The sequence below is a fragment of the Cydia amplana genome, chromosome 22 (genome assembly GCF_948474715.1).
Source record: "Cydia amplana chromosome 22, ilCydAmpl1.1, whole genome shotgun sequence".
Classification (NCBI taxonomy): domain Eukaryota; kingdom Metazoa; phylum Arthropoda; class Insecta; order Lepidoptera; family Tortricidae; genus Cydia; species Cydia amplana.
This window is the reverse complement of record NC_086090.1, coordinates 9,564,223-9,577,141: the sequence shown is the minus strand read 5'-3', so window position 1 is coordinate 9,577,141 and position 12,919 is coordinate 9,564,223. Positions and strand designations below refer to the sequence as shown.

The 12,919-nt window shown below is 42.9% G+C and overlaps 1 protein-coding gene across 1 annotated transcript in view; it reads left to right on the top strand.

Moving 5' to 3' along the window:
• LOC134658323 (lysine-specific demethylase phf2-like) overlaps positions 1-12,919 on the top strand; it is a 74,333-nt gene that overhangs the window by 27,266 nt on the left and 34,148 nt on the right. Inside the window, exons 12-15 of the mRNA XM_063513953.1 lie at positions 8,606-8,807; positions 9,355-9,499; positions 9,575-9,583; positions 10,567-10,790. Coding sequence (XP_063370023.1) covers positions 8,606-8,807; positions 9,355-9,499; positions 9,575-9,583; positions 10,567-10,790 — 580 coding nt within the window. The remainder of the gene's footprint in view (positions 1-8,605; positions 8,808-9,354; positions 9,500-9,574; positions 9,584-10,566; positions 10,791-12,919) is intronic.

Genomic DNA, 12,919 nt, shown 5'->3' with positions numbered 1-12,919 from the left:
GCCGCCTCGTAGACCTGAGTCTGTGGATGCAGATGTCGACGAGGTCTTCCAAGAGACTCATGCCTTTGAGGCGCCTCATAGGCCCGCGTCTGAGGATGTGGGAGATATTACCGAAGAGGAGAATCAGGACCATGAGCCGCCTCGTAGACCTGAGTCTGTGGATGCAGATGTCGACGAGGTCTGCCAAGAGACTCATGCCTATGAGGCGCCTCATAGGCCCGCGTCTGAGGATGTGGGAGATATTGGCATTGTTTATGAATATCTTGTAATTACCTTAGAGGAGAATCAGGCCCATGAGCCGCCTCGTAGACCTGAGTCTGTGGATGCAGATGTCGACGAGGTCTTCCAAGAGACTCATGCCTATGAGGCGCCTCGTAGACCTGAGTCTATTCTTCCACCAGGCAATTACGATAACTCCTTTTCTTGGACCAACGACTTTTCCACGTTTACGGGCCAAGAAGAGGAGTATACGCGGGATGCGGGTCCACGTATAACGACCCAAGACGCTATAAGCATTTTTAGCATTATTTGGGACATTACTTTAATAGGCCAGATAGTAGACAAGACAAACTTATACGCGTGGCAAACATTTGCCACAATTTCTGAGTACCAGGATTTGCCCGGACACCTGCACCAGTGGGTGGATACAACAATCGAAGAAATTAGAAGGCTTTTCGGCATGATGATTTACATGTCTCTGAATTACAGGGCTCGAATAAACGAGTACTGGACGACAGGCGTGTTGGGCATGCCAGATTTCAGGAAATTGATGTCTCGGAATAGATTCCAATTACTGATGCGATTTTTGCACTTCACCGATAACACCAACGCTACGATCGGTATGACGTCCTACCAAAAAAAAATTGCAAAAATCGCACCCGTAATAAATTATCTGAATCGAAAATTTACGGAAATTTACGTCCCCCAACGCGAACTGTCCTTGGACGAGACTCTCTTGCTCTGGAAAGGCAGACTAAATTGGGTTCAATGCATCAGGAGCAAGGCGGCCAGATTCGGTCTCAAGATGTTCGAGCTCTGTGAATCATCGACAGGTTATCTCATGAAAACTATAATTTACGCAGGAAAGGATTCGTCCTTTGTTGAGGGAGCCCTTCATGGGTTCGACAACAAAACTGCGAAGGTTGTTCTCGAACTCATGGATGGCTTTCTCGACGTAGGACACTTAGTTGTCATGGACAATTGGTACAACCAATTGCTCCTGACAAGATTCCTTAAATCGAGGCGAACAGACGTATTAGGGACCATCAACAAAAACCGTCAGTACATTCCTAACGAGATTAAGCAGGCTAATTTAAGAGGTATGGAGAGAGGCCAACAAATTGTTTGTCACTGTGGGGATATTGCCGTCACCGCATGGAATGATGTCAAGTTTGTTACGGTGATATCCACGTATCACAATGACCAGCAAGTTGTTGGTCGGCGCTTCGGACAAAATCTTTTAAAACCCGCATCAATTGAAACATATAATAAGACCATGGGGGGGGTGGATTTAAAAGACATGAAGCTGAGCGGTTTCCCTATGGAACGAAAAAGATGCCGCAAGTGGTACATAAAAGTATTTATCCGTATGATAAATACAAGCATTTTAAATAGTTACATAATATTTTGTAAACATCCTTTGTTGCGCATGCAAACGCACCGCGAATTTAGGTACGAGTTAGCAGACGCACTAGTTAGGGCTGGGCAGCCGGTCCAAATACCCCGATCCCCGATTGTAAATGCTATTGTGCGCCTCGACGGCGAAAAAGATCACTACCCAACATACACGGCCGGATGTGAAGGCAAGGCCATTAAACATAAGAGGCTGCGTTGTAGACGATGCGCAGCTTCTGGCAAGCGCACTCAAGTGATTACGATGTGCCAGAAATGTGACGTAGGCCTGTGTTTAGGGCAATGCTGGATTGATTATCATACAAAAGAATCGCTTGTATAATAATCAATCTTGTTCACGTCATGCTTGGGAGCAAGGATGTGGCCAAAATTTTGGAGTAAAAAATTGTAAAAGTACATAAAATCCTTGTTGATTGTTTTGACTAGAGCAAATATTTTTAGAGGGTTCATATTTTACATGGTGGTGATGTAAGTGTCTCATTCTAATGGTGTTATTTGCTTTTGGTGCAAAGTATACGGTTGTAGTTTTGTTCTAACCGAAATAAAAATGAAGCTCGAGTCTCAACTTGTTTTGATTTTACGCGTGGTCTTCTCTTCCGGAAGAAAAGGAGAGATGGCTAGTTCAAGTTGGGCTATTATGGCCATATGGCCGAGAACGCACACAGTGATGAAGATGTATCTATCACGAATTAGGTATTCCAAAGGTCATCAGTGACGATGTCCCTCTATGCATGATAAAGAATATAAAAGGAAAATGGAGTTCATTTAGAAAGATAACTATTGCAGGTGTGGGAAAAATATCACGAGCTTCTCCCCATGATTGCATTGAGTGTGCTGTTTGCTGGTATTCGGTGGCCTAAATGGGGTCTTGAGAAGAAAAGGTATTTGGGAAATAAAAATTAAAAATAAACATGTTAAAAGCACGGATTATGTATGTTCATAGTTTAAATTCACTTTCTCCGACATGTTAGCTTGGTTTTGTTTAATTTTATTTTTATTTCCATTGTGTTTTCCCTGGTTGCACTGAAAACCAGCGCCATGGCTAAGTATCTTAGACATCGGCATATGCTGAGTGGCATCCATTTTGGTGTTAAAATATATTAATGAATAAGATGTATTATAGGTTAAGTTTTATGTTTTACACCAAATAAAGTTTTTCTATTTCTATTTCTACATATACTAAAATTAAGAGTTATGTTATGGCCATCTCTCCTGTAATGGTATGATCATCACTCCCGGACACCTCGGGAGAGATGGCCAATTGTAAATTTTTTTTTTGAAACATTTTCTCAAGCTGATCGCAATAGAAAAAATTTTTTGTTTGTTTCATTTTCGAAAGTCAATTGATCAAAGTTTATGAAGAAATAAAGATTTCTTTAATTACATGTAAACTTATTTTTTTATCGCTTTCTAAAAAAGCTATGGCCAACTACCCTGCGGGCGCTGCATGGTTCCATTTTTATCGCTTGTCAATATGCCCGTCACTTTCGCACTTACATACTTGTTAGAACTTGACAAGCGATAAAAATGCGACCGTGCTACCGCCGCTGGAGTTACCCTACTCACGAGAGACTGCGATGTAGACGGTGCTCACGCTCAGCTGCAGGAAAGCGAACATTAGTGAATGTTTAGTGAGTGTAGGTAATAGGCTTGTTGACACATGTTTAAATATTATTTAAATAATATCTGACAAATAGAATGCAATGCACAGAGATAACAAACATATGTAACACAACAAAACAAGAATTGGCTTACTACTCCACGATGAAACCAATATTGTCAGGAGTTCCACAGGGAAGCATCTTAGGGCCGTTGTTGTTTTTAATATATATAAACGACCTCCCTCATCATGTTGAACATCCAATGGTTCTATTTGCGGATGACTGTACAATCTTAATTGAGATGACGAATCCTAATACTTATGAATCTGATATCAATAGTGCACTATCATCCGTTGCATAGTGGCTTGAAGATAATAGATTAAAGATCAATACTACAAAAACTAAAATAATGCAGTTTTATCAACCTCTTTCAAATGCAATGAATATAAACATTAACTATAATAATGCAAATATTGAAGATGTAAAAGTAACAAAATTTTTAGGTTTAGAAATAGACTGTCATGTAGGAGTCCGGTGTTTAAGCGCTGGATTTCTGTTCACATGGACCAGAATAGGAAATGACTCTGCACTTTATATGTGCGACCTTATTTGTAACTAGATTTATGTTTAACATGAGTGGCACCCCTTTACGGTGTCAAATTAGTTTTAAATTAATTTTAATTTTTGTTTGCAATATGGGTGCAATATCTGCCTGAAATAAAGGCTTTTTATTTTATTTTATTTATTATTTATATCGATTGGAAATCGCACACAGAGTCTTTATGTAAACGTGTAAACAGTTTCGTATTTGCCCTTAGGAAAATGTCACAAACTTCAGACCGCAATACTGTTTTACTAGCGTATCATGGGTACATCGAATCTATAACTCAACAAACAAACTACTCGTATTCAGAGCGCAAAAAAAATGCATTCGCGCCACATGTGGCTTAGAAATAGATGATTCATGCAAACCTTATTTCAAAGAATTAAATATACTGACACTTGCAAGCCTATATATTTACGAACTGTCAGTTTTTGTTAAATCTAATCCGGAACTGTTTCCACTGAGATCGAATCCAAATGTGAGAAATACTAGATATAGACATGCAATACAAACGAGAAGTGGCAAAACTGCTTTATTAAGGAAAAGTATATTAGGCATGGCATCCATAATATACAATTCACTACCTGAAAGCCTTAAAGAATTAGAGATACAAAAGTTTAAAAACAAATTAAAGACAGAGCTCATCAAAGGAACCTACTTATACCATCAATCAATTTTTATCTGACAAAAACTTCGCCCGTGACCAAAATTGTCCTTTCTATTAATTTATTTTATTTGACATAACGGGTTGGCTTAAAGTAATGAGAATTTTTATTTTCAAAAACATCGATAAAAACTCAATTGCTATAGGTTTAAGGATTTTAATATGGTAAACTCAATCGAGTTTTATGTTTTAATTTAATATTATAATATTGCAAAAGGTCCCGCATCTTCGATTTTTCTTAGCTTACTTTTCACCGTTAGCATCATACTTTGGACGACATTCAAGTCAATTTTTTCAAATTGACTTTGTATCCTTCGTTTCAATTGTTGCGATGATTTTGCTTACCAGCCATCACTATACACGTGTCTACTCAAGATTGCCCAGAAATCTTCGATCGGTCTAGCTTTAGGGACGTTCGGAGGGTTGGCGTCCTTTGGTACGAAATGTATGCCACGGCCTTTCAACCAGTTTTGTGTGCTCGTGGCGTAGTCAGAGCTAGCTAAATCAGGCCAAAATATATATTTACCATTAGAATGATACCCTAGTAATGAACTGGCGAACTTATAGGTAAGCAGTCACGTTGATACACGTCGGCATTTATTGCTGGACCCGACGAGTCTCTGACCACTGCCCTCGAAATCCCTTTTTCCCTTTTTGAATGTCGTCCAAAGTATGATGCTAACGGTGAAAAGTAAGCTAAGAAAAATCGAAGATGCGGGACCTTTTGCAATATTATAATATTAAATTAAAACATAAAACACGATTGAGTTTACCATATTAAAATCCTTAAACCTATAGAAATTGAGTTTTTATTGATGTTTTTGAAAATAAAAATTCTCATTACTTTAAGCCAACCCGTTAATTTCAATGTAACCGAATGTTTCAATTAATTTGGTATGATGTAAATATGTAACAAGTTCTAAGCTATCTAGATAATAAGTTAGATATAAGAAGACTAAATATATGTACACCTATATGGTAGATCACAGAGTACTGTATCAACTCACTGTCATCTGTATATAACCTGTGTTTCACAAATAAATATTACTTACTTACTTTAATTGTATAACTAAATCTAGTTAAGATGATCTCGTGATGCCGTAAACGTAAATAAATAAAAAACTGCATTATTTTAAAAGTTCATTTATTATTACATTACATTGCCACGACCCCTCCACTGTTCATTCAAATATCTATCCATAAGAGCTTCCGCCAACTTCAGGCCCCGCCTTTCTCCGTGTCTTTCATTCGATCCTGGTATCATCATCATCAATCAGTAAAATATTAGAGGTAGGGCTAAATAAAAGATTGCTGAATTACATACTGGATAAAAATGTTTTATCGGACCGTAAATTTGCCTATCGGACGGGACGCGCGACCACTGACCTGGTTCGAGAAGTGGTGTGGCGTGTGCTGAGCGCTGTGCTGTGTAGAGATGCAACGGATAGTTGTTTGGCCGGATACCGGATATCCGGCCTGAACACTGGCCGAATATCCGGTATCCGGCCGCCGGATATTCGGCCGGCGGAACTATACCTATATTTTGAGTTTTGCAGGTGCGCGTCGTGCAGGTTTCGACCTTTTTCGTAGTGAACGTTCGCGCGGACACATTTCTAGGAACGTAACGAGTTTTATCATGTCATTACGTAGTAAGTTCGTTTATAGTTAAAAGTGCGCGCGCGTATTTTTGTGTAAACAAATAAGTGTATTGTGTGACATTGGTTACGTATTCATTTCTATCTACTGTGTCGTTAGCATTATGACCGTGACTGTTTTTTAGATTCCATTATTTACCCCAAAATGTGTTAATTTTACTATCCGGTATCCGGCCGGATAGTAGGTGACTATCCGGTATCCGGCTGGATACTAAAATAACGGCCGGATAAGCCGGATACCGGATAGTAACCGGATATCCGGTGCATCTCTAGTGCTGTGACCTCTCGCGCGCGTTCGACACCGCCGACCATGCCCTTATCGTCGACAAGCTGAATCCCGTGGAAATGTCCACGGGATTCGGGGCCCAGTTCTCTCCTTGCTCTCCTCAGTTATGTCCAATCAATGATATTATATAACCATAGATAGGTTATATTCATACTTCAGGAGCACAAAAAATACTTCCATATTTATTTCAGTGCCTACGAAGAAATCTGTTATTTTTGATTAATTTTCTCATTCCATCCATCTTTGTCACACTCGTTGTTAAACATAGGGTCGTCTCTTTCTCTTTCGGTGTGCGGGAGCTCGTAAGCACTTGCACATTTCTCGCTTGTCCAGCCGCGTCTAAAGGCAACTTGTCCAATTTGTCACAAGTTAAGCGCCTCAATTTTGGAACGCCTATAACCTATCTTGAGTTATAAATCATTGATGGTACCCTTACTTTTATCGTTTTTGGAAGTTAAAAAAAAAACTTAAATTTTGAAAGTTTCGGGTCCTGTATTTTTATAATTTTTCAATATTTTATTTTAATATCCACATTATTGTGATAAATTGCTCGTTTGCTATCTATTTTACTAGATTTTGTTATAAATCATTGTGTCCAATAGGATCCAAGTAGTGGTGGGCGAGGGGGGACGCGTTACCTCCGCGGAGCTGGAGACTGTCCTCGGGGTCCCGCAGGGATCGTGTCTGTCGAATACGCTCTTCAGCCTCTTTCTTACTAAACGAACTTCCCGAGGCCATTGGAGGCGCCGAAACCGCCGGGTGGTTGTCCATTGACGGCTCCTCTTTCCCTTTTTCCCCTTGTAATTTTCTGTAAATACAGGGAATCATCAATAGAAATCTGGTAATGGACTCTAGTCCACTACCAGACTAGCCTAGCCTAGACTAGCCTAGGACTAGTCTAGTGGTGTAGTGGTAAGAACTACCTACTTCAGGCATACTCGTATGTATGTACCAATAGACAGGTACATCTATTCTTTATTATAGATAGGAACACTTTAAATACCTAAGTAAATAATACAGCAGGTACAGTCAAGTGTAAAAATTTGGGTGCAAACAACTGTTCAAAAATATGTACCGACCACTCTTCTACCAGCGTACCTAATAAGAGCGTCGATACTTATATTTGCAGTTGACCGTACAATTTTTAGGGTTCCGTACCCAAAGGGTAAAAAACGGGACTATTACTAAGACTTCGCTGTCCGTCTGTCACCAGGCTGTATCTCATGAACCGCGATAGCTAGACAGACAGTTTTCACAAATGATGTATCTCTGTTGCCGCTATAACAACAAATACTAAAAATAAAATAAATATTTAAGGGGGGCTCCGATACAACAAACACGATTTTTTTGTTCTATTTTTTGTTGATGTTGCGGAACCCTCCGTGCGCGAGTCCGACTCGCACTTGGCCGGTTTTTTATATGATTTACTTGCGGCCGCAGTCAAAAGCCGTAAGTAGGTAGAATCGAAAGTTAATTGTGTAATATTGAATATGTTTTTATTTATTTTCCCTGTAGATTACAGTAAAACCTATAAAGTATCAAATGTGAGCCGACTAATCACATCAAATCCGGTATTTTACTCTAGCCGCGCCGTATTCGCGTCTAAAAATCAAATGGATTGATCGCGTCCGCTCTGCGCCGTCATCGCGTCAAGACCGCTCACGTAGGACACTTAGGGCCTCTTGCACCATTTCACTAACCCGGGGTTAACCGGTTAAACCGTTAACCTAGTGTCAAATTATACTGGTAACCATGGTAACTCCAGGTTTAACCGGTTAACCCCGGGTTAGTGGAATGGTGCAAGTGGGCCTTATATAATGTGAGAACGGTTTGCTTCTTCCGCGCCCGTCTCGCCGCGCCGCGCCGCCCGACTTTTGCGTGCAATTCGCGCCGCGCGCACTAGATCGCTTACGCAGGACACTCCTATCTATGGGTATCAAAGGAAAGGATTGATTTATCCGCGTCACGCCGCGTCGCTTCGGTTTCGCGCGTTATTCGCCTACGTAAGACGCTGCGTAAGTGTCTAAAACTCGTGGGAAATACGGAGTTCGGCCATCGCGCAGTGCTCGGGAAACATAGGGGTAATAGTTTTCGGGTCGTGGGATCGGACAGGTTAAGGCACCTTAAGGGTAGGGTTATTAATAACGGACACTTATTTTTCAGGACTTCAAAATAAAGAACCACATATCGCCGAACAAAGCGATAGCCAAAAAACAGCAGGCGCCAAAGAGATCGCTGAAACTGACGCTGCCCAAACCCATCATGCACATGGCCCAGCCTGACGAGTTTGTGGAGGAAAAAATATACGCCGACAAGTTCTATATAGAGAATAAAGAGGTTGTCTATGATAGCAGGTATCCGCAAGGTAATAATTATCACTACACCTTATAAAACTGTGTCCCCCGCCGCGTCTGTTTGTATGTTCGCGATAAACTCAATAACTGGACTGACCCCAATAAGGCCTAGTTTCCCCTATGGGTTAGAAGGTCAGATGGCAGTCGCTTTCGTAAAAACTAGTGCCTACGTCAATTCTTGGGATTAGTTATCAAGCGGACCCCAGGCTCCCATGAGCCGTTGCATAATGCTGGGATAACGCAAGGAAGAAGACCCTATTCAGCCGACCGATCAAATATCGCAATGTAATGAGTAATGAAACTCGCATGCGAGTTTTCGCACCGTCTAAATGAGACCTAATGGCCTAAGTGCCACCGGCGACGGCGGCCGCGGCAACCATAGGTTGGAGCGAGACAGAGATCGGACCTTTCGTTTCCACCTATGGTTGCCGCCGTCGCCGGTCGCGCAATATCGTTGCCAGGGCGTAAGGATTCTCTAATATGTACGATATGATATCATAATATTCATTACTCTAATACTTGAATTTAAAGTATTCTCACTCCAGTTACGTTTCACAGGTATAAAATACGCCAACGGTCTCCAAGACACAAAGTACATCGTGGAGACCAAGGACCCCCTTCCCGAGAAATACACCTTCCAGCACTACGAGGAACCTCTGTACCACGACCCGGCGTACGACAGGCAAGATAAGATGAAGATCAGGTATTTAATTTCCATTTTTAACCTGTCGAATCCCACGATATGACGTCACCATATATGAGCCGTGGGAGCTGACAGATTAAACTAGTAGTTCGCCTTGAGGTGCAGTAGGTTTAACTAGCATAGTTTTAGAAAAACTGACGCGTTTTTAGATCACCGTACGGTTGCCAAAAATTTAATTAGCAATCTTGAGGTCTTTCTCTAGGAACTTCGACTTTGACTTTCACTAAGTCTAAAACGCACTTTTAAAATTTGTAACAATTTTTGCACAAAAGCATAGAGAAAAAAATGCTCACTCCATACATCAGTTTTAGTACCAAAAAGACTATTAGCATCTAGCATCGAGTAGCGGAACTATCAGTACTGCTACTTGACAATAGATGTAGCACCGAACGGAAAGTCTTATCTCAACAGCATAAGACTTTCCGGTCGGTGCTACATCTATTGTCAAGTAGCAGTACTGATAGTTCCGCTACTCGATGCTAGATGTAGACACTGAAATTAATAGTCTAACTGATGTATGGAGTGAGCACTCTTGTCTTACTATATTTCTCTATGACAAAAGGTAAAAATATGAAAATTGTGAACCGTGTTTTTTTTTCAAGTGGTTTTATAGTCGTGGTTTTTAGAAATGTGTTTCTATTATATTGCGTTGCCTGTAATCTTAATTACAAAAATATACTAATTCGTAAAAAAAAAATATACTAAACTTAGACCAGGACAAGTCTGCAACGATTTTGATAGCAGACGCAGTGCAAGTGTTATTTTAAACGTCAACGTGTATGAAATTATGACGTATAAATAACACTTGCACTGCGTGTGCTGTCAAGATCGTTGCACACTTATCTTGATCTAACTCTAAGTGTAAGGCCTGAGTGGACGCTCGATGCGGAGCGTTCGGCGGGGCGTGCAGCGTGGCGTCGAGCTCACAAGTAATTTGAGCAGCGTGCACTAAGGCCGCTACTGTACGTTTGCATTGGTTTAACTTGCACGCCGCACACCCCGCCCCGCTGCACGCCCAACTCGAGCGTCCACTCAGGCCTTACACTCATTAATTTCCATTTCCGCAGCGCCTCCCCGCCCCGCGAGGAGCAGCCCCCTCCCCCCTACAGCCTCCCCGAGCACTCCATCCTGAAGTCCCACCTCGTGCGGACGGACCGACCGGCCCTCAAGCCCATACACCAGTGGACCATCTCCAAGAAGGACCTCGGCTACCAGGAGGAGCAGATACTCTTCACCAACGAGAACCTGCAGGCCAATATGAGGGTTGAGCAGGACATCAATTATGGACCCGGTAAGTTATACAAACACTTTATAAATCTACTTTGAACAAACGTTAGCGCGATCTAGGATTTCCACCGGTTGTAACAGCGCCATCTACCGGCCACCGTCGTCAAGTCCCACCTTGTGCGGACGGACAGACCGGCCCTGAAGCCCATACACCAGTGGACCATCTCCAAGAAGGACCTTGGGTACCAGGAGGAGCAGATACTCTTCACCAACGAGAACCTGCAGGCCAATATGAGGGTTGAGCAGGACATCAATTACGGACCCGGTAAGTTATCAAACACTTTATAAATCTACGTTGAACAAACGTTAGCGCGATGTAGGATTTCCACCGGTTGTAACAGCGCCATCTACCGGCCACCGTCCTCAAGTCCCACCTCCTGCGGACAGACCGGCCCTCAAGCCCATACACCAATGTCACCAATGGACCATCTCCAAGAAGGACCTTGGCTACCAGGAGGAGCAGATACTCTTCACCAACGAGAACCTGCAGGCCAATATGAGGGTTGAGCAGGACATCAATTATGGACCTGGTAAGTTATACCAACACCCTTTAAATCTACGTTGAACAAACGTTAGCGCGATGTAGGATTTCCACCGGTCGTAACAGCGCCATCTACCGGCCAGGCGGCCACCGTCCTCAAGCCCATACACCAGTGGACCATCACCAAAAAGGACCTCGGCTACCAGGAGGAGCAGATACTCTTCACTAATGAGAACCTGCAGGCCAATATAAGGGTTGAGCAGGACATCAATTATGGACCCGGTAAGTTACACCAACACCTTATAAATCTACGTTGAACCAACGTTAGCGCGATGTAGGATTACCACCGGTCGTAACAGCGCCATCTACCGGCCAGGCGGCCACCGTCCTCAAGCCCATACACCAGTGGACCATCTCCAAGAAGGACCTTGGCTACCAGGAGGAGCAGATACTCTTCACCAACGAGAACCTGCAGGCCAATATGAGGGTTGAGCAGGACATCAATTACGGACCTGGTAAGTTATACCAACACCTTATAAATCTACGTTGAACCAACGTTAGCGCGATGTAGGATTTCCACCGGTTGTAACAGCGCCATCTACCGGCCACCGCCCTGAAGCCCATACACCAGTGGACCATCTCCATGAAGGACCTTGGCTACCAGGAGGAGCAGATACTCTTCACCAACGAGAACCTGCAGGCCAATATAAGGGTTGAGCAGGACATCAATTACGGACCCGGTAAGTTATACAAACACTTTATAAATCTACGTTGAACAAACGTTAGCGCGATGTAGGATTTCCACCGGTTGTAACAGCGCCATCTACCGGCCACCGTCCTCAAGTCCCACCTCCTGCGGACAGACCGGCCCTCAAGCCCATACACAAGTGGACCATCTCCAAGAAGGACCTCGGCTACCAGGAGGAGCAGATACTATTCACCAACGAGAACCTGCAGGCCAATATGAGGGTTGAGCAAGACATCAATTATGGACCTGGTAAGTTATACCAACACCCTTTAAATCTACGTTGAACAAACGTTAGCGCGATGTAGGATTTCCACCGGTCGTAACAGCGCCATCTACCGGCCAGGCGGCCACCGTCCTCAAGCCCATACACCAGTGGACCATCTCCAAGAAGGACCTTGGCTACCAGGAGGAGCAGATACTCTTCACCAACGAGAACCTGCAGGCCAATATGAGGGTTGAGCAGGACATCAATTACGGACCTGGTAAGTTATACCAACACCTTATAAATCTACGTTGAACCAACGTTAGCGCGATGTAGGATTACCACCGGTCGTAACAGCGCCATCTACCGGCCACCGCCCTGAAGCCCATACACCAGTGGACCATCTCCATGAAGGACCTTGGGTACCAGGAGTAGCAGATACTATTCACCAACGAGAACTTGCAGGCCAATATGAGGGTTGAGCAGGACATCAATTATGGACCTGGTAAGTCACAAAGTTTTACGGCGTTATTCATATTCATTCAACGTCTGCTAAGTTAATCAGCTGATGATCGTCGTTTGCCCCTCTCTATGGCATAACGACAGATAGGGACAAACGACTATCATCATTATGATATGTTAGCAGCCGTTTATGAATAACGCCATTAATTTTTAAGGCCAAAGCACATCGGACGCGTACGC